A 23,286-nucleotide genomic window follows, 5' to 3' on the forward strand; every position below is an offset into this window, starting at 1 on the left:
GCGTTTGTGTCTTCTCATTTACTGGGCCCTACGATGGCCTTGTCAGCTCTGCAGGTACCAGGATCATTACCCTCATTCTACTGAGAGAAACCCTAGAGAAGAGAGGAGTGAAATGGGACCAGAATAGAGTATCTTTTCAGGTAACTGTAAAGTACATTTTGGGACGAGGGATCTCTATGGGAGGAAGAATATTCATTTTAACCAGTTGCTTACTTCTGAAAACGAAAACCAATAGCCAGGAATTGAGCTGGGTTCTTCTATACTATTTACAAATTATGGCTGCTCTAAATGCCTTGCTTTAGGAATAATCTTGCTTTATTTGAACAATGCTTTATTTTAAGATAAATTTTAAGCTGCAGTTTTAGTTTCAAAGTGAAGAACTTGATTATGACTCACCAAGCTATTTATAGTACACTCCTCTTATGCCAGACATTTTGTGTGTGTGTGTGAGAGAGAGAAAGAAAGGGAAAGAGGGAGAAAGAGCTCATTTCTTAAAACTGAAGAAGATTGCAATTATCAAAATCTATCAAGCTAACCCCATCAGAAGTCTTTATTACTCTGACTTCTGGTTTCCTGCTCATCAGCTTCATAATTCCAAAACTGTTTATTTACCCTTAACTAGAAGAACTGTCGTAAAAGGGATGTAAGTTTTGGGAAATAAAACCTCTTCTTATGAACATGCCAATCAGTAGCTCAATTCAAATAGTATTTTTTTGGACAAAGATGAGTCATGCTGTAGCAGAAAGGGCTCTGGATGGGTTTCATTCCCAGCTCTGCACTTAGTAGGTGGGTGACTTTGAGAAGAACCTCCTTTCTTTGACTCTCAGTTTTTTCATGTGTTAGTGGGGATACTAGTATGTACCTCTTAGAGTTTTTGTAAGGATTAAGTGAAATGATAATGCCAGCTTTCAGTACTCTGTAAAACTTTTACATTTTGTAATAACATTAGGCCTCATTGTTTTCTGGAAGGTTGTTCAGTTTACTACTGTTTTACTACTATTCGTAAGGGCTGCTTTCTTTGACTATTCCTATTATTTTCTACTATTATTAGTATTCCTGAAGTAGAGCAGCTTTTTTTCCATCCTTTCCCTTTTCAATGACCATAGAAAACATATTGTTTTCCATTTGATTTTTTTTTAACATCGTTATTGGAGTATAATTCTTTACAATGGTGTGTTAGTTTCTGCTTCATAACAAAGTGAATCAGCTATACATATACATATATCCCCATATCTCCCCCCTCTTGCATCTCCCCCCCACCCTCCCTATCCCACCTCTCTAGGTGGTCACAAAGCACCGAGCTGATCTCCCTGTGCTATGCGGCTGCTTTCCACTAGCTATCTGTTTTACATTTGGTAGTGTATATATGTCCATGCCACTTTCTCACTTCATCCCAGCTTACCCTTCCCTCTCCTCGTGTCCTCAAGTCCATTCTCTACATCTGCGTCTTTATTCCTGTCCTGCCACTAGGTTCTTCAGAACTTTTTTTTTAGATTCCATATATATGTGTTAGCATACAGTATTTGTTTTTCTCTTTCTGACTTACTTCACTCTGTATGACAGACTCTAGGTCCATCCACCTCACTACAAATAACTCAATTTCATTTCTTTTTATGGCTGAGTAATATTCCATTATATATGTGTACCACATCTTCTTTATCCATTCATCTGTCAATGGACACTTAGGTTGCTTCCATGTCCTGGCTATTGTAAATAGAGCTGCAATGAACATTATGGTACATGACTCTTTTTGAATTATGGTTTTCTCAGGGTATATGCCCAGTAGTGGGATTGCTGGGTCGTATGGTAGTTCTATTTTTAGTTTTTTAAGGAACCTCCATACTGTTCTATGTACTAATTTACATTCCCACCAACAGTGCAAGATTGTTCCCTTTTTTCCACACCCTCTCCAGCATTTATTGTTTGTAGATTTTTTGATGATGGCCATTCTGACTGGTGTGAGGTGATACCTCATTGTAGTTTTGATTTGCAAGAAACCATATTCTTAAACATCCACAGCTTTAATTTCCCCCCAGATGAATAAGTGAGGTTGCATGGTCACTGTTGGGCATATTGTATGAATCAGAAGAGAAGGTGTAGTGAGTGGGGTCAAAGGGTGGACATGCTCGGGGATGGGAGGGAACATTGATCCGACTGGAAGTAGGTGAGGGAAAGATGTAATTGTGTGGAGGCAGGAAGTCAGAGTTTTCACCCTTGTTTGGGAAAAATAAATGACACAGAATCAAGTATCATGAGGATGTGGCTGAGAAAATGAGCTCCAATACAGACTCTGAAGGCTCATACCAAAGCCACTATGGAAACAGAAAGTCTTTTTCTGGCCTTGAAACTTATCATTCAAATATGTAATTCTCTTCATATGTCAATTATCTCAATAAAAACAAAACAAAACCCCCAAATCTATAATTCTCCTGAATTTTAAGTGGACACTGCAAACTTACCTTCCAGAAAAGAGAAATCTGTTGTCTATTGCAGTCAATGTGCTGTCTCATGTACCAGACATCTAATGTTCCAGTAGGCTCTGTTTGGAAGGGGAAAAAAACAGTTTCATATATACATATATATCTATACAATATGAATACTTTGGAAGTCAATTGGTTATTCATTAAATAATTCAGGGGGAGTAGGATTATAGGATAATTTCAATTTTCTTTGTGTCCCAGTATCTTCCTTTTTCTGTTGTTACACAATGAACATGTATATATCTTTGACTACAGAAGTCAGAAAAAACAAGGTTAACTTGAAGACAAATTTTTTAAAATGACGAGGAAATTAGCTTCTTAACTTACTCTTAAAATGTGTATTAGTAAAACAACTCAAAGAAAGTACGTGTGGTTAATTCTTTTTTATTGGAATGCAGAAAGAATTCTCAACAGAAAAATAAACATAAATCATAAGGGAAACATTTTTTTGATCCTGTAAAAACACAAGATACAAATGATGAACTTTGTGTTCATCTCCGTTCCTGAACTTATGCTGAAGTATAATTATTTGGTTTTATGATCACTAGACAATAAGCTATTTGTAAGGAAGCCTATCTCATTCATATTAATACTCCTCATACTTAGCACAGTGCTTAGAATGTAACAGACTCCCAGTTACTCTTTGTTAAATGATGAATAAGCAAATAAACAAACCAGGCAATATTATCTACTTGATGCTGAAACACAGGCTGAACTCATAGAAGAAATAACCACCAATCCATAAGACGATGGTCAAATATTACCTTATTTAATTTGAGAAAGTCAATCGAACATACTTGAAAAGAAACTGAATAATCAACTCCTGTGTCTAAGAGTGTGTGTGTGTGTGTGTGTGTGTGTGTGTGTGTGCATGTATGAATGGGTGAAGTAGTTTTATTTCTCCCACTGTCAGATTTGTTTTGATTTACAGCCAGGGGTGGAATCAGCAGAAGCAATCCCTGAAAGCATGCTTCATTTGCACCAACCTTACTTGTGTAACAGTGACATTCAGAGTATATTAGGGTGAGGCTATCTTGGGGTTCCTTTTGGAGCAGCAAGTTCCATTTAACCAGATGGAAATTTCCAGAAACTAAGTCCCATCTGGAAAGCAGAAGACAAACAGCCAAAGAGGGGAGAAGAGAAAGAAGGACAGGGAGGGAACACATGTCCTAGCACATACTATGGGCAGGCCCTTTGTGGGCCCATTCAATTACATCTCCCGTCCTCCTCAGCCCTGTGATGCACTAGCTTCAGTGCAGTGGTTAAAGTGTGAGCTCCAGAGCCAGACCATCTATGGGCAAATCCCAGCTCTGTGATCTTGAGCAAATGTTTACCATGTCCTCAAGCCAAGTTCCTCATCTGTCAAATGAGGACATTAATTCTACACATCAGATGGGGCTGTTGTGAGAATGTAAATGAACGGAAGAGTGCTGACACATGGTAAATACTCAGTAAATTTTGCTGCTGTGTTTTCTTCCTTTGAGAACTGAAGTACTGAGAAGTTAAGGAACTTGATCAAGGTTCCAGAAGTAATCATCGGAGAAGCCAGGCTTTGAACACAGCTCTGTTTTGTCACATAGCCTGTGCTCTTTGCTCTGCATCATGTGGTTGCCTGGCTCTGTGAAGGGTTATGACTTCTCTATAAAACTTACATCCTCCATCAGGTACACCTTTCTATTCTCTTCCTTTGTCACTTCCTCTTCCTGCCTCTCTCGCCTTTGTCTCTCTTTTTTTATTTCTAAACATTCACTTCTTTTCTTCCCATTCTCTTCCCACCAGTGCTAGTATTTACCCTCGCAGCCAGGAATTAGAAGTAAGAAATGTGTACAGAAGACATTCTGAAAGTGCTCTCAATCGTTCAGGATTACAGGGACCCAGGAGTCAAGCTCAGAACATTTTTTCTGCTAGTCCAGATGCATAAAAGGAAAAAAGCACAGGCAACAGAAGGAAAGGGGGCCTGACATTTATTAACCACCTACCGTGTGCCAGGTAATCTTTGGACACTTTATATACATGATCTCACTTAATCCTCACACAAGGCAGAGGGTACATGTGATTATACCTGTTTTGCAGCTGAGGACAAGGAGGTTGACAAATGCTAAGTGATTTACAAAAACCGTGGAGCTGGTAATGGCAAAGCTAAGAGCCGAGCCCAGGTCTCACTGTCTCCAAAGACCCCGCTCGTCCATTACAGTCCACCATGTTGAGAAAAGATCTGAACACTCCACAAACTAGATAATCCAGACATTGACTACATAATCAGGATTTGGAAACTTGGGTGTGCTCCGTGTCAAAGCCAGTGGACGTGTTCCATGGTGTTAAATGTCTTCAGTAAATTACATATTGGTAAGAAATTTAAAGGGAACACTCATTGCCTCATTGCCTCTCATTGTCACTCATTGCCTCTACAACCTACCAGATTATTACAGAGCTAAGAATCAAATTCTAGAGTCATATTTTGTTCAAAGGATAAATTGCAAGTGAAGCTGAAATTTTAATGGTGCCCACTTGCAGCGTAAGCCTCTATGGGAGAGAAATCACTAGCCAACTCTGTATGAGTGTCAAGTGTAAAATTTCATGACCAGGAATGTCAAACCATTGCTGCTTAGAGCAACTTAAGGGCTAATATTAGAGACAATCTTTGACATTCAACTGTCATAAAATCACTTAAAGTCCTAACCTCAGTGTTATCTAACAAAAGACAGATAAAACTATTATGGGTAGACGAGAAAAGGAAAGTCAAAGGCCCATATGTCCAAATGACAAAAAAAGATGGGTACAAATGATTAAAAATATGAATATTGAGAAATGGAAGTCAGTTCTCCTGAGATGAATGTACCTTCAAGGTAAAGGAAAAATCCATTGGGTTAAAGAGGAGGGAATCACCAATATGAAAAAAGAGGACATCCTAAATTAAGCAGAAGATCAGCTTAACTGACCTAACTGACCTCGAGGGTTCTTTCAACTCTAAATCCCAAGATTCTAGGATTCTATGAAACAGTACATGTGGTAAATAAATCAGGGCCAAGACATGTGCTGCTTCTGAGGTTAGCATCCGTCTCTGAAGCCAAGGCAAGTGCAAGGGTGTGAACAAGAGCAATTGAATTGCAAGTGGAAAGCAATCCCTCCACAGAGATTTTAGCAGGCAGTGGAGTGGAGTAGAAAGATCTCTAAGAGCAGTGAAAATGGAGAATTTAACACAAAGTAAATATGAAAAAGGAATATCTTGGGATATTTCAAGTAGTGGGCTAAATTGAACCCATGAGAATATTTTGGTCCAAACCATGCTCCAAGCAGGACAAGATAGAGATAAGTCATTTGCCATCTTGGTTCCTCCATGTCCACTCTTTGGCCTGTGATACGTTTCTCTAAAATCTAGTTTCAAATAACTCAAACAGATTTACAAACACCCATTTGCTTAAACAATTTTTTAGTGGTATACTCTTGCCTTTATACGTTACCACCTGCTATGTCTCCATGGGAAGCCCTACACAGATGCCCCCACCCTTCCTCCTCTTTGATAACTTTCAACACTTGGTTCACTCTCTCTTTCCACTCCTTTCTGTCACTAGTTTTGCTGGTTCATCATCCACCTTGGTGTTCCTTCCCAATGGCTGGTACTGTCCCTCCCTCCACCTGCTCACTTCCAATGATTTGATTCTCTCAACTTCTTCAATGAGCAAAAGGAAGCAATCAGACAGGGATTCCCTAATCTTTCCACCCTGGAAACTTTCGAACTTCCCCATCAATTCCCTAACACAGCACCCCTACTGATTTTACTGTGGATGAAGCATCCCCACTTCCATCAAAGACCAACATCTTGAGTTCTGGATCCCATCCTCTTGCTTCATCAAGGAACTCTCTCCCACCATTATCCTACTTCCTGTATCATTAATTTCTCCCTCTCTGCTGGGCCCTTATCATCACCTTGCAAATGTATTGTATTATCTCTGATCCTAAAAGCAAAAACAAATAGGGAATTTCTTAATACCACATCCTGCTCCAGCTACTGCCCAACTTCTCCGCTCTCCTTCACAGAACTTCTTGAAGAGTTGTGAATGGTCACTGTCTTTATTCCCTCACCTAACATTCACTCTCAAGAAATGCCAATTTATTCTGTCCCCATCACACTACTGATGCTGCTCCTGGTCGGCAATGAATGCTATTTTGCCAAATCTAATGATCACCTCTCTATTTTCATTTCATTGGATTTATTGGCAGCATTTGACATAGCTGAATACTCCACCATCTTTTTTTTTTTTAAACAAACATAACCTTTCAACATCCAGATCACAAGTGAAGAGCTTGTTTCTTTTTTTTTTTTAATTTTTTATTAAATCAGTTATACATATACATATGTTCCCATAACCCCTCCCTTTTGCGTCTCCCTCCCACCCTCCCTATCCCACCCCTCCAGGCGGTCACAAAGCACCAAGCTGATCTCCCTGTGCTATGCGGCTCCTTCCCACTAGCTATCTACCTTATGTTTGGTAGTGTATATATGTCCATGCCGCTCTTTCACTTTGTCACAGCTTACCCTTCCCCCTCCCCATATCCTCAAGTCCATTCTTAGTAGGTCTGTGTCTTTATTCCTGTCTTACCCCTATGTTCTTCATGACATTTTTTTTCTTAAATTCCATATATATGTGTCAGCATACAGTATTTGTCTTTCTCTTTGTGACTTACTTCACTCTGTATGACAGACTCTAGGTCCATCCACCTCATTACAAATAGCTCAATTTCGTTTCTTTTTATGGCTGAGTAATATTCCATTGTATATATGTGCCACATCTTCTTTACCCATTCATCCGATGATGGACACTTAGGTTGTTTCCATGTCCTGGCTATTGTAAATAGAGCTGCAATGAACATTTTGGTACATGACTCTTTTTGAATTATGGTTTTCTCAGGGTATATGCCCAGTAGTGGGATTGCTGGGTCATATGGTAGTTCTATTTGTAGTTTTTTAAGGAACCTCCATACCGTTCTCCATAGTGGCTGTACCAATTCACATTCCCACCAGCAGTGCAAGAGTGTTCCCTTTTTTCCACACCCTCTCCAGCATTTATTGTTTCTAGATTTTTTGATGATGGCCATTCTGACTGGTGTGAGATGATACCTCATTGTAGTTTTGATTTGCATTTCTCTAATGAGTAAAGATGTTGAGCATCCTTTCATGTGTTTGTTGGCAGTCTGTATATCTTCTGTGGAGAAATGTCTATTTAGGTCTTCTGCCCATTTTTGGATTGGGTTGTTTGTTTTTTTGTTATTGAGCTGCCTGAGCTGCTTATAAATTTTGGAGATTAATCCTTTGTCAGTTGCTTCATTTGCAAATATTTTCTCCCATTCTGAGGGTTGTCTTTTGGTCTTGTTTATGGTTTCCTTTGCTGTGCAAAAGCTTTGAAGTTTCACTAGGTCCCATGTGTTTATTTTTGTCTTTATTTCCATTTCTCTAGGAGGTAGGTCCAAAAGGATCTTGCTGTGATTTATGTCATAGAGTGTTCTGCCTATGTTTTCCTCTAAGAGTTTGATAGTGTCTGGCCTTACATTTAGGTCTTTAATCCATTTTGAGCTTATTTTTGTGTATGGTGTTAGGGAGTGATCTAATCTCATACTTTTACATGTCCCTATCCAGTTTTCCCAGCACCACTTATTGAAGAGACTGTCCTTTCTCCACTGTACATTCCTGCCTCCTTTATCAAAGATAAGGTGACCATATGTCCATGGGTTTATCTCTGGGCTTTCTATCCTGTTCCATTGATCTATCTTTCTGTTTTTGTGCCAGTACCATACTGTCTTGATTACTGTAGCTTTGTAGTATAGTCTGAAGTCAGGGAGCCTGATTCCTCCAGCTCCGTTTTTCGTTCTCAAGATTGCTTTGGCTATTCGGGGTCTTTTGCGTTTCCATACAAATTGTGAAATTTTTTGCTCTAGTTCTGTGAAAAATGCCAGTGGTAGTTTGATAGGGATTGCATTGAATCTGTAGATTGCTTTGGGTAGTAGAGTCATTTTCACAATGTTGATTCTTCCAATCCAAGAACATGGTACATCTCTCCATCTATTTGTATCATCTTTAATTTCTTTCATCAGTGTCTTATAATTTTCTGCATACAGGTCTTTTGTCTCCTTAGGTAGGTTTATTCCTAGATATTTTATTCTTTTTGTTGCAGTGGTAAATGGGAGTGTTTCCTTGATTTCACTTTCAGATTTTTCATCATTAGTATATAGGAATGCCAGAGATTTCTGTGCATTAATTTTGTATCCTGCAACTTTACCAAATTCATTGATTAGCTCTAGTAGTTTTCTGGTAGCATCTTTAGGATTCTCTATGTATAGTATCATGTCATCTGCAAACAGTGACAGCTTTACTTCTTCTTTTCCGATTTGGATTCCTTTTATTTCCTTTTCTTCTCTGATTGCTGTGGCTAAAACTTCCAAAACTATGTTGAATAAGAGTGGTGAGAGTGGGCAACCTTGTCTTGTTCCTGATCTTAGTGGAAATGGTTTCAGTTTTTCACCACTGAGGATGATGCTGGCTGTGGGTTTGTCCTATATGGCCTTTATTATGTTGAGGAAAGTTCCCTCTATGCCTACTTTCTGCAGGGTTTTTATCATAAATGGGTGTTGAATTTTGTCGAAAGCTTTCTCTGCATCTATTGAGATGATCATATGGTTTTTCTCCTTCAGTTTGTTAATATGGTGTATCACGTTGACTGATTTGCGTATATTGAAGAATCCTTGCATTCCTGGAATAAACCCCACTTGATCATGGTGTATGATCCTTTTAATGTGCTGTTGGATTCTGTTTGCTAGTATTTTGTTGAGGATTTTTGCATCTATGTCCATGAGTGATATTGGCCTGTAGTTTTCTTTCTTTGTGACATCCTTGTCTGGTTTTGGTATCAAGGTGATGGTGGCCTCGTATAATGAGTTTGGGAGTGTTCCCCCCTCTGCTATATTTTGAAAGAGTTTGAGAAGGATAGGTGTTAGCTCTTCTCTAAATGCTTGATAGAATTCACCTGTGAAGCCATCTGGTCCTGGGCTTTTGTTTGTTGGAAGATTTTTTATCACAGTTTCAATTTCAGTGCTTGTGATTGGTCTGTTCATATTTTCTATTTCTTCCTGAGTCAGTCTTGGCAGGTTGTGCATTTCTAAGAATTTGTCCATTTCTTCCAGGTTGTCCATTTTATTGGCATAGAGTTGCTTGTAGTAATCTCTCGTGATCTTTTGTATTTCTGCAGTGTCAGTTGTTACTTCTCCTTTTTCATTTCTAATTCTATTGATTTGAGTCTTCTCCCTTTTTTTCTTGATGAGTCTGGCTAATGGTTTATCAATTTTGTTTATCTTCTCAAAGAACCAGCTTTTAGTTTTATTGATCTTTGCTATCGTTTCCTTCATTTCTTTTTCATTTATTTCTGATCTGATTTTTATGATTTCTTTCCTTCTGCTAACTTTGGGATGTTTTTGTTCTTCTTTCTCTAATTGCTTTAGGTGCAAGGTTAGGTTGTTTATTCGAGATGTTTCCTGTTTCTTAAGGTGGGATTGTATTGCTATAAACTTCCCTCTTAGAACTGCTTTTGCTGCATCCCATAGGTTTTGGGTTGTCGTGTCTCCATTGTCATTTGTTTCTAGGTATTTTTTAATTTCCTCTTTGATTTCTTCAGTGATCACTTCGTTATTAAGTAGTGTATTGTTTAGCCTCCATGTGTTTGTATTTTTTACAGCTCTTTTCCTGTAATTGATATCTAGTCTCATAGCATTGTGGTCGGAAAAGATACTTGATACAATTTCAATTTTCTTAAATTTACCAAGGCTTGATTTGTGACCCAAGATATGATCTATCCTGGAGAATGTTCCATGAGCACTTGAGAAAAATGTGTATTCTGTTGTTTTTGGATGGAATGTCCTATAAATATCAATTAAGTCCATCTTGTTTAATGTATCATTTAAAGCTTGTGTTTCCTTATTTATTTTCATTTTGGATGATCTGTCCATTGGTGAAAGTGGGGTGTTAAAGTCCCCTACTATGATTGTGTTACTGTCGATTTCCCCTTTTATGGCTGTTAGTATTTGCCTTATGTATTGAGGTGCTCCTATGTTGGGTGCATAAATATTTACAATTGTTATATCTTCTTCTTGGATCGATCCCTTTATCGTTATGTAGTGTCCTTCTTTGTCTCTTCTAATAGTCTTTATTTTAAAGTCTATTCTGTCTGATATAAGAATTGCTACGCCAGCTTTCTTTTGATTTCCATTTGCATGGAATATCTTTTTCCATCCCCTTACTTTCAATCTGTATGTGTCTCTAGGTCTGAAGTGGGTCTCTTGTAGACAGCATATATATGGGTCTTGTTTCTGTATCCATTCAGCCAATCTGTGTCTTTTGGTGGGAGCATTTAGTCCATTTACATTTAAGGTAATTATTGATATGTATGTTCCTATTCCCATTTCCTTAATTGCTTTGGGTTCGTTATTGTAGGTATATTCCTTCTGTTGTGTTTCTTGCCTAGAGAAGTTCCTTTAGCATTTGTTGTAAAGCTGGTTTGGTGGTGCTGAACTCTCTCAGCTTTTGCTTGTCTGTAAAGGTTTTAATTTCTCCGTCAAATCTGAATGAGATCCTTGCTGGGTAGAGTAATCTTGGTTGTAGGTTTCTCTCCTTCATCACTTTAATTATGTCCTGCCACTCCCTTCTGGCTTGTAGAGTTTCTGCTGAGAGATCAGCTGTTAACCTGATGGGGATTCCCTTGTGTGTTATTTGTTGTTTTTCCCTTGCTGCTTTTAATATGATTTCTTTGTGTTTAATTTTTGACAGCTTGATTAATATGTGTCTTGGTGTATTTCTCCTTGGATTTATTCTGTATGGGACTCTCTGTGCCTCCTGGACTTGATTAACTATTTCCTTTCCCATATTAGGGAAGTTTTCAACTATAATCTCTTCAAATATTTTCTCAGTCCCTTTCTTTTCCTCTTCTTCTCCTGGAACCCCTATAATTCGAATGTTGGTGCGTTTAATGTTGTCCCAGAGGTCTCTGAGACTGTCCTCTGTTCTTTTCATTCTTTTTTCTTTATTTTGGAAGAACTTGTTTCTTAATAGAAGCAGAAATGTTTCATCCATACTAAAGTCAATGGAGGCCTCATGTTAGAGTGCCAAGGGAAAATAAGTGAGTTGCAAAAGATTACATACACATATAATTTTGATTAAGCTCAAAAATAAGCAAAATGAATCACTGTTTAGAAATACATACAGTTCTGAAAGCTATGAGAAAAAGTATGAGGATGATATAAACACACAGTCCAGAATAGTGGTTACATATAGTGAAGCATGACACGGTAAGAATATATTGGTAATTTTATAGCATTTAAGCTGAATGGTGAGTTTCTAAGTGTTCATTTTATTGTTATGCTTTGTAATGAGAAAGTAGCTTAAACTAGGATAGTCAGAGTAGCAATGGAAAGAATGAATGCATTTTGAATATGTTTTAGAAGAGTTGACTGCTGGTATGAGTGGATAGGAGAAAAGGAGAAGTTAAGGATGATTTCTGCATTTTTGACTTGAGTAGCTAGGAAGATGGTAGTGTCAATTACCATGACAGGAAAGATTGAAACAGAGGCATTTTGGAAACATTTTGCTTTGGAGAAAAAAATAAAAGTGTCTGTTTAGGCTATGTGAGGTTTAGAATGTCTGTTGACATCTAAGTGAAGATATGGAATAGGTGATTGGAACACACACCTGAAGTTCTGGAAAGAGTCCAGGACAGAAACTATATTCTGTCTTTCTCTCTCTCTTTTTACCTACCTATCTCGTTTTAGAGCCATGAGACTGAATGAGGTCAGCTGGGAAAAGAAGGGGGTCCAATATAAAGCCCTACAGATTGAGATTAAAAAGAGAAAGAAGGCCAGCAAAAGAGACAAAGAAGAACTAACCAACATGGTAGAGTAAAAACCAGGAACAAGGGATTTCACAGAATTCAAGAGAATCAAGTACTTCCAGGAGGAAATAGCTCTTTTCTTCTACTGCAATAACCTTGGAGACCACATGTTCCAGATGGAGGAAGGTCACAAGATTCCCTTTGGACTTTTCAGGTTTTTCTTGGTGTCATCTCTTCCAGGAATCTTTCCCTGATGTTCCAAGATAGACTATAAGCTCTTGAGTCTGAGGATCTGACTGGTTATCATTATGTCTGAGCACCTGGCATATACACACATTCCTCACAGATCATCCAGAGAAGTATTTTTTGCCCCCAGTGGCTTCTTTTGGAGGGCTTTATGGAAAACATTTCTTCCCATTTGGGTGATCACTACCTTGTCAAATAGTTAAGCTCAGGCATTTACTTCTTCCAGAATACGTGTTGGGCTTAGAAGAGACCACAAGAAGAAGAAAAAAGGGTAGGGACACTCACTGGATCTAAAACATAACATTTTCCCTCTAATGAAAATGTTTGTAGGTAAATCCCTTTAAGAAGGTAAAGAACTATTCATTCTCATTTCCTGAAGCCTTAGGCAAAAAGATGCAAGTGTAATAGTTTCAAGTTTAGCTAGTTTAGGAGTCAGCAAACTATGGCCCATGGACTAAATCTGGCTGATTCCTTATTCCCTGTTTTGGTATAGCCAGTGAACTAATAATAATGGTTTTCACATTTTTAAATGGTTGAAAATAAGTCAAAAGAAGAATCATTTTTCGTGACATGAAAATTTTATAAAATTCAATTTTCAGTGTGCAGAAATAAAATTTTGGACACAGCTTTGTCTATGTATTTGTATACTGTCAATGGCTGCTTGCCTGTGATAACAGTAGATTTTAGTAGTTGTGACCAAAGTCATATGGTCTGCAAAGCTGAAAATATTTACTATATGGACCTTTATAACAAATGTTTGCTGACTCCTAAGCTAGACTTATCATCTTGCTTGCTAATTAAGATGGTAAAATAGGGCTTCCCTGGTGGCGCAGTGGTTAAGAATCTGCCTGCCAATGCAGGGGACAGGGGTTCGAGCCCTGGTCCGGGAGGATCCCACATGCCGCGGAGCAACTAAGCCCATGAGCCACAACTACTGAACCTGAGCTCTAGAGCCCATGAGCCACAACTACTGAGCCAGCGTGCTGCAGCTATGGAAGCCTGTGAGCCTAGAGCCTGTGCTCCGCAACAAGAGAAGCCACCATAATGAGAAAACAAAGAGTAGCCCCTGCTCACCACAATAAGAGAAGGCTCGTGTGCAGCAACAAGGACCCAACACAACCAAAAATAAACAAATAAATTTATTAAAAAAAAAAAAGATGGTAAAATAACCTCTAGTATTTAATTGTTCACACCTAATCTATCCTAGCCATAGTTCAAAATCACAAATGAATGAATTGTCTAGCTTCTTAACGTGAACATGGGTGGCTGCAGCTGGTAGCCTTGCATTTTCTCCCTCTTTGGGATCTCTCACCAATCACCTATGCCATCACCACAGTGGGGGAGGACTCCTCCTTTGCTGCTCTGGCACTAGTATGCGCATTTAACACTTCCTTTATTAATTGTCCACAGTCACATTTAGCAAGACCAAACATATAAATAAGACTGAAAAATGGTGAATGAACAGACAGAAACACCTAATTGATAGATAATGTAGCTCTAAGGAATGGCTCATTCATCTTTATTTTGGAGTCTCCTCCTGGGCATTCAAAATGATGAGGGAGTGCCTTTCCCCCAACATCTGGGCATATTCTCAGGCAAGTTTGGACACAATGCAGCCCAAATTCAGACTGTTTTCCCACTAGAAGTAAAATATGATTGCTTGTTTCCCAGTATCAGGCCCACTGATGGTTACTGATTGCTGGACTGTCCTCCTAAACATAAGAAAATTATCTCTTTCCTACCACCCCTTACTTAGTGGTCATTTTAAAAATGTTTTTCATGGAGGACCATGAAAAGAGTTGAATTTAATGACATGGGAAAGGGCCATATGGAGTGAATAATACCCTCATTCTCTGCTGGAGTGCTATAAATAACTGTGCCCAATCCACCAGGAGATAACATATTGTTCTGTTTTGAGTAGCCAAGGCTGCAAAGAAAAAGCTCTATCATAAGATCATTCAGTTTTAGACAGTAACTAAAAAAAAAAAAAAGAAAAAAACTTACTTGTATTTTTTTTTAAATGCCAAGTTATATATGCGTACACATCTCAGGGGTTAAAAGGAAGAAGTGTTAAAAAAAATTCACACCTTTTAGGTTTACATCAGTTGGTGTTTCATACAGAAACTGATGACAGGAACAGCGGTAAGAGGTGAAACCGTGAAGCTTAGAGTAAGAGAAAAGAGATCCTACAACAACCGCAGAAAGATCAAACACAAAAAAGGGAGATTCAGACACTGAAAGGAAACCAGCAGAGCTTGGTAGCGTGGTGTATCTCAGAGAATGGGTTTCTCTCTTTATGAATGTTTGCAATTACTCTGAATAAGCCAGCTTCCTTGGTTCAATTCATAACCATCTACAAGTTCATAACCGTAACAAGTTGCTGCACTCATTGTTATGATGGTGGTTTATTTTATAGGATATGAGAAAGCTACCATCCTGCCTTGATGGGTTTTTAATGCAACAGATAAACACTTGAAAAAAAAAAGAAAGAAAGAAAAACCTTTTCACACATCTCTAAATGGGTCATTATCAAGTGTGAGTAAAAATGACAAGAATTTACAAGCCCAGAGTTTCCCTAGTTTATACTTTAGCTTAATGTGATATAACTTAGAAATTTTCAGCCTATTTACTACCTTGGACTTGGACATAAAATATGGCCCATTTTCAAGAATTTTATCTGTACTATGTATAAATAAAGTCTAAAAATCCATGAGGTATTTTTTAAATGCATTACTTTGACATTGTAATAAAAGGATAATAAGAGTAAGCTCCGGATTATAAAAATGACACACATTTAAATGAGAAAAAGTGGTTCAACATTAATTTAAGAGATTTTTATCATAAAATGAGAGGAATAAATTATAATTTGCTGAATGAATTCATTTAAAAATATTTTTTTAAATAGTGAAATGCAATTATTGTCAGAAGAAAGGAGGAGTATACAATTATTCTACAATTTATATATTATTTATTTTATTAATAGTTTACATCCTTGAAAGTCACTGGAGTATCACTGATAAGTGTCATCAGCTACCAAAAATAACTAGTAGCTCACAGAAAATGAATGTAACTTAATCATTAGGTTAGTTTACATGCACACTTATCTTTAAGTTTCACAAATAAGGATTTAGCTTTTCTGACATTAATGCTTCAAAATCTCCAGATAATAAAGCAACGGATTATATGTCAATTATTTTTCCTCTGAAACAAATTTTCATAAATTATGAAGCTGTATACTGTATCACTAACTGAGTGCTTTTGAAAACTAATATTCAGATGGCTATTTCTTATGTCTCCAAAGATTTAGTATTGTCATAAAGTTCATATAAGCATTTTTGCTTTTTCGATTATACTTCAATAAAATTGTCTTCCCAATAATTACCAAAAAGAAAAGTCCATCAGACTTAAAAATATATTTGATCTCCTCTTTATAGCTATGGGCAGTCTAGTGGTACTCATGTGAGCCGTGAGTATCAAAGGTTTGAAGAAGTGCAGTGCTGTAACATTTGGAGGACAGAAGATTGCCAGATGTTAAACTTTATTTTAAAATGTTGTCTCCAGAGTCTACTTTTTTTCAAGCTTTTAGTATGGCTTATAAAGCCATATTAATTTTCACAGAATCCAAAGGGTAAAATGTATCAAGGTTTAATGATAAAGGAATGAAATTAATTACTGGTTGCAGCTTTGTGGAATAAGAGAAAGTAACTGAGAAAGTAAGTGAAATAGAAATAAGAGATATAATCAAACATTACTGAGGCATAAACTTGTAACCAGCATGATAACGTGTGGCAAACAGGAGTAGGACTTACCTAATGTTAAAAAATTTTTAGCAATATAAACATATCTCGCTGGACAGCTTCAATACTTAAGTCAATGTCAAAATGAGCTTGTTAATTAATGCACTCATACTTTTTGATTCAGTATCAGTACTTTAGAGATTCTATTCCAAGGAAATCATTACATCTTCCTCTCTCTCTTCTGTCTTTCCTCTGCTCTATCCACCTCCCTCCCCTCCATTTTTTTTTTAGACACATACCTTCTTCTGGTGTTTGTGCTCTCAATGATTCACTCCAGTCACTCCAACTACCTTTATAAAGATGTAACTTAGAGGAAATCTGAAATTCATATTCTGTAAAGGGTTTCAGATCCAGCAAATCATGTCTTCCTTTGGCATTTGTGGCATTAACCTTGAATCCAACAAGATTTTAAAAAGTGCCTGTTAATATTAAATTAATTTAAATAAAGGTAGGAAAATCAGACCAGATAACGCTTTTTACTTTTCAAATCTGTCATTCAATAAGAAGAAATATCAATGACTGGGTTACTGGATACACGTGATGTTAATCTGAAACAATACCTTCTCATTAATAAAACAAAAAACTCCTGGGTCTAAGAATCATCTATATGGATTCCAAGGGGGATCCTGAAACCAGCTGAAAAACAAGATTGAAAACTACCAGTTTTCAAAAGGGCCTTGAAGAAGCTTGTTTCTACACTAGAGATTATTCTTTATTTGGTTACAACTAGGATGTGATGAATGTTTAACATAGACATAAAACTGGTTCCAAACAGAAACATTTAATTATATAAGAAAATTACATAGGAAAAATTATAGGTGAAAAATTTAATTATTATACCTCTCTGCATGTGGAACTGATCCTTTGTTATTATTATAAGCCATTATATTTTACAAAAATACTGGAAGGAATTATAATCTTACATTTTTTATTGTAAAAAATTTAATGTTTAGGGAAATTCCTGGTGGTTCAGTGGTTAGGGCTCTGTGCTTTCACTGCTGAGGGCCTGGGCTCAATCCCTGGTGGGGGAACTAAGATCCCACAAGCCATGTGGCATGGCAAAAAAAAAAAAAATAATAATAATAATAATGTTTACTATTACACCAAAGTGTGAAGCTTTTTCTTTGGAATATTCAATTCAGATAAGCCCCTCTTTGAACATTCCCTAATATTTCTCTTTCCAATATGTTAAAAAAATTACTAAAAAGTAATAATGGAAGTAATAATGGGGTAGGGGGTAAAATAACAAGGAAAATGACTCACTAGAAATAAATTGTAGAAAATTAATGTGGATTTACAGAAGCCTGTGGCTTAAAAAATTTCGGAATCAGTGATCAAATTTTAAGATATTTCTAAATAAACAGAAGTGTAAGTGACTGACATGTCTCAAATGAGTATGTGTACTTTTGGGCTAAATATTCTTAAACTCCATATTTTGCTGGTATGAAAAGAGAGATCTGGGCATTGCTACTAAGAACCCCTCCCTGGTTTCCCCTTCACTCTAGAGACCATTACCATATTCCAGGACCTGCTGTTAATGGGCCGATATCTGAGTCGATTAAGCAGCACCAGCCCCTCATCTCTCCACTGAAGGGTACACCTGCTCATGGAAGCGTTTACAAATTTGATTCTGATGTCCCACGGAGGAAGAGGCCTCACTGGTAACCAAGACAAAAAAAAAGTGTGATTCAGGCTCCATAATTGGAAATTGTCTTATGTATTGACATGGGCTTATAAAGAGTTGAACAAATCTCATTTCTAAGATGCATGGCCACTAAACTTGGTGAAATAGACAAGAGAGTAGTCCCTGGCTTTTAGAAAGAAGAAAAAGTTGGATTCATTTCTAAATCATTAAAGTAATTCCCTTTAATCTACCCTCATTTTTACTAGATAAACTATGATGAACATCAGTAATAATTTTGATTCCATTTAATTCAATGATTTAAAGAAAACCAATGTGCCAAAACCCAGGAGTTCCAGTGGCTGAGAAGGTAGAGGTGTGGTTAGTGGTGATCACCTCAGAAGGAGAAGAAATATTGGTAGGAAAAGCCATAGGAAAGAGAGCAACAGAGGAATAGAAGAGAAGAATAAGAGGGAAAGAAGGTGGCTAGAGATGATCAATGTAAAGAGATGGAAGGTAGAACGGGCAGAACTTTGATAGGAAAATGTAGAGTAGATACCGAAGTTCAGACTCACAGTTAGCAGTATGTGTGCAAAGAGGTGCTTTGGGAAGAGAGAAGAGAGACACATAGGCCTTCAGGCCTGAAGCCCAGTCCTACATGGGATGTTCAGACCTTGGGAATGCCTGGGATTGGCCTCTGATTCAACTGGGCCAGCCAATTACATTTGCTCAGAAATGTGCTGGGACTGGCTCACTCCAGCTCCCAAGCTGATGAAAGGGGTGGAGGTAGGTATTCTCTGAGGAAGATGGATTGCTACAATGATACACTTTCTTTATAGGTGGCACCTGGCTGCTCTAGCCCTGCAGGCCCACATGCAGCCTATCTCAGAACAATGGAGTAGCCATGGGGGTGAAAAGACACCTGAATAACCTCACATGACCCTTGCCTCAGTCAGATGATATCACTGGCAGCCAGTGCCTTCATGGGATTTGAGGCCAGGGGGCTCTTATTTCTCCAACAGAGAGAATAATGTTCAATATCCCATTTTGAACATCTCTCTATAGCTCTAGAGACATACATCCTTTTGCTTGCATCAAAGAAACATCTATCCTTTGCCTATGCCTACTGGCCACTTTCGATGAACCACTGTCCCTTTTGAAACAATCACACATAGAACATTCAAGTGATTTTAAAAATAATATTCACGTGCTAAAGATCGACACCTACAAAAAGTGAAATAATATATACCTATGTCCAACAATGTGAATGAGGATGGAAATGAAGAAGCACTCCCAAGACTATTGATAGCAGTAACCTTGGCTGTGTAACTAGATTCAGGTGATTCAGGGGGTAGGTTAATTCCAAGGTCCAAATGATCACAATAGGGATCATTACATTGTTTCTGCCAAGTTAAATTTTTTGGTCCATTTAACCTGTAAATGAAAGACAATTGTGTTTAGCAAGATACTTTATGTGCTGTTGCCTTCTTAGCACAAAGGAACAAAATGTTCATATATTTAAAATTCCTCAGATTTTTAAGGTCAGTTTTACTACTAGGGGATACACAATGGGAATATTTGTATTCTGTGGTCATAAATAGGAACATACTTCACCCCTCTCTTTTTTTGGTAGGACTGAGACTTTTTGACATTCGTATGGATGAGTAATCATCTCCACACTCTCTGAATTCCCAAAACCCTGGCTGACATCTTAGCTCCTTAGGACAGATCCAATCATCCAAAGGATCCATGGCCACATTGGCATTTACTGCACAGAAATGCCAGATGCTAGTACAGACCAGAACCCTGAGCCCCACTGCCTTTTCCTTATCTACTACTCACTTAGGCATAGTGCTATGAGCAGGATCTTTGGAGAGGATTACAGAATCAACTCCAAGGAAAAGAATCTCCCAGACTCTTTCTTTTTGTGAACTCTCAGGTCAGGTAAAGGTGCTTTAAAAAGAAACTCCTCCAAGGCTAATGGAAAGCTACCACAAAAAAAGAGTCTATTTATAGACTCTAAGAGTCTATACCATGACCCTAAGAGTCCACAACTTCAGAAAAGGGAAGGGATATAATGCAGCCAGTTTAATCCTATAGAGCAGGGAAGAACGTCTACAACGTGGGCCTTGGATGCCCTGAAGAGAATTCTGAGTTAGTCACACTTTAGATGAATAAACCAGTTTTACTTGATGAACACTAGAATTTTTTTAAAAGTATCTAATTATCTAGAGGTGTTTATTGCTTCTTCTCTCTGGTGAAACTAGAACTGTTCGATACTTCCAAACGTCATCTAAGCGAAGACCTACCAAAAAAGCTGCAAAAATAAAGTCTCACTCACTGTAAAGTATAGGCAGTATACAGGTGGGTGTCTTGTCCTCTATCCCAGGTGCAGCCGACGGTCCCACGTTCTCCCTTCTGTATACAAGATAAGTTTTGAGGCTGTTCTGGAACAACTTTAAAAATAAATAACAAAACCACCTATTTTAAATAGCACACAGGTGATACTTCAGTTACATTGTTATTATTTGCCAACAAGATAACAATACTTCCCCTATGTCTCCTATACCCAGAGGAGCTGGGAGCTATTTCAGAACCCATGAAGTTCAAATTTGCCTCCTAGGCATGAATTTCTTCTAATAACAATGGCAATAATAGTGAATATGGATCAAACAATTATTATATGCCAAGTCCTATGCTCAGTGTTTTATGTGTGGTTTTTCTCAATTGGAAATCATAGCAGCTACATCAAGTACCTACTATTATTATCCTCATTTTATCAAAGAAGAAACTAAGACTTAGAGATGAAGTATCTTGCCCAAGATTACAAAACGATGAAGTGGCAGAATCAGGTCTCCAGCCCAGGAGTGGCTGACTTGAATCCAAGCCTTTCACCACCATATTTTACTGTTCACCCTGACAGGTGAACATCCAGTGCTAGCTCCATTACCCCAGGTGATGATGAGTTTACTTTTTTAGAATGAAGCCCATTCAAATATTAGAAACGTTTAAAACTGAGGGGCTTTCTTTCTCCATTGACCTGAGATTTGTTGCCAAGGCACTTTTACCCACTGGCCCTTAGTCATGTCTTCCTGGGCTGTACCACATAAATCTAATTTCTGCAGCATCATTTGGAGCACTTAATGAACATGTATAAATTAATTCTTTATGTACACAGACATTGAGAACCTTCCATGGGCTAGGCAGTGTTAGCTGTGGAAATGCAAAGGTGAACAAGGCAGGCATGGTCCCTTCTATCATAAGGTGTGTATTTTTAAATGAAGCCATTTTATAGTCAAAGACAGAACTCAAAGCTAGGAGTTTCTCAGATTTAATGGAGATAAGAGAAAATACTCTGTTACTGAGTCATCTCATTCTACCCTAATACTGAGACCCAGATGTAGACAGAGGCTTCCTTTGGGTGAGATAAAACAAGGGTACCACCAAAGCCCTAGACACTGTCTGCTCAGAAAAAAAAAAAAAGCTGTAATTGATGGAATAAAAGCTTTTTTTGTCCTTAGCACACACCATAGATCTGGGGACAGTAACTACCCACTGTGTGATCTTGCCCAGATGAGCTTCTCAGAGCTTCAGTTTCTTCATCTATAAAGTGAGTATAACAATATGTAGCTCATAGAGTTTTGTTTAATGGAATAATAAACTCTTTCTTTTCCTTGGATAATAGACTCATATGTGTATATATATATACATATATACATGTATACATTTATATGTATACTTTATACATCTGTATATACAACCACTTATGACTAATGCTATGTTAACTTTTCTTTTTTTTTTTTTTTGCGGTACGCGGGCCTCTCACTGTTGTGGCCTCTCCCGTTGCGGAGCACAGGCTCCAGACGCGCAGGCTCAGCGGCCATGGCTCACGGGCCCAGCCGCTCCACGGCATGTGGGATCTTCCCGGACCGGGTCACGAACCCATGTCCCCTGCATTGGCAGGTGGACTCTCAACCACTGCGCCACCAGGGAAGCCCCTATGTTAACTTTTCATTTTATGTACAACTTCTTGTTTATCTTGGAGGTAGTCATTTTCTTGTTTTTCCATTTGTTTAGTTTCCTTATTATTAATATAATTCCAAACTTTCAAGTCAATTATCTGAATCACTGTTCAACATACTCAGAAGCACTGAGAATTCTACTAGTTTCATCTGCTTGGAGACCAGTTTCCTGGAGCCTTGTGAACTTTCCAGTAAGATGGGTTTGCCTCTATGCCTGTACACAGCTATCTTTGTGGAACTGCCAGCTCTCAGTGTCCTGGAAATTCCTTCTCTTTTTTTCCCTGTGTTGGATCTCCTGTTTCTTAGATCCAATGCTTTCTTCTTTCTTGATTTAATTACTTGTGTTGGTGGAGTATATCCTCCAGTAGTTCCCTGGGAAAGGTTGCAGGAGAGGAAATACTTTGAACATGGCTAAAAATGTCATTATTCTACCCTCACACTTGACTGATACTTTGGCTGAGTATAGTCTGTGCTTAATGGGGTCTCTTTTCTTTCATTCTTATGGATTCTCAAAGAGTTCATAACTTCTGGGAACTTGTAGTTTTTATTTTGGGAAACATTTTAGAATTATTTCTCTGATAATTCTTATCAGTTTTTTCTTTCTAAAAATCCCTAGTTTCATAGGTTGGACTTTCTTCTCTAATTTTGTATTTTATCTCCTATATTTTAAAACTCTTGATCCTTTTGCTCTAATATGAGGAAAAAAACCTCCTCAGTTTACATTTCTTCCCTCCTATTGAGTTTTTCATTTGCACTTATTTTTTGGGGGGGGATGTTTTTTATTCTCTGAATATTTCCTTTTTATAGCATCCTATTTTTGTTCTACATGCAGTATTTGCTGTTAATTCCTAAGTGTATCAAGGTTAGATTTTGTTTCTTAACATTTCTTCTCCCTGAATACATCTGTTTCTTCCACTTTGCTTCGATGCTTTGTTCCACGTTTGTTTTGGTTTCTGTTCTCCATGTTAGGCATTTTCCTCAAATTCTTGTTTTTGTTTTGTTTTGTTTTGTTTTACTTTTTTTTTTTTTTTGGCCACCCTGTGTGGCTTGTGGGATCTTAGTTCCCCAACCAGGGACTGAACCCAGGCCCTTGGCAGTGAAAGCGCTGAGTCCTAACCACTGGGCCACCAGGGAATTCCTGGATCCTTGTATTTTTACTCATATATAGGAGGGGGAACACTACATTATAGATTGGATCTCTGCGAGTATGTCAGTTGAGGGACATTTGTTGACTCTGGGTGTCACTCCAGG

The 23,286-nt window shown here is 37.9% G+C and overlaps 1 protein-coding gene across 1 annotated transcript in view; it reads right to left on the bottom strand.

Moving 5' to 3' along the window:
• The window catches only part of IL12RB2 (interleukin 12 receptor subunit beta 2), a gene marked incomplete at its 5' end in the record, with an annotated part of 77,372 nt that overhangs the window by 47,871 nt on the left and 6,215 nt on the right, over positions 1–23,286 (bottom strand). Inside the window, 5 exons of the mRNA XM_081225786.1 lie at positions 2,460–2,539; positions 16,632–16,782; positions 17,908–18,050; positions 19,263–19,447; positions 20,355–20,469. Of these exons, the coding sequence (XP_081081912.1) occupies positions 2,460–2,539; positions 16,632–16,782; positions 17,908–18,050; positions 19,263–19,447; positions 20,355–20,469 (674 nt within the window). The remainder of the gene's footprint in view (positions 1–2,459; positions 2,540–16,631; positions 16,783–17,907; positions 18,051–19,262; positions 19,448–20,354; positions 20,470–23,286) is intronic.

This window comes from Mesoplodon bidens (genome assembly GCF_964165515.1).
Source record: "Mesoplodon bidens genome assembly, chromosome: 2".
Lineage (NCBI taxonomy): Eukaryota > Metazoa > Chordata > Mammalia > Artiodactyla > Ziphiidae > Mesoplodon > Mesoplodon bidens.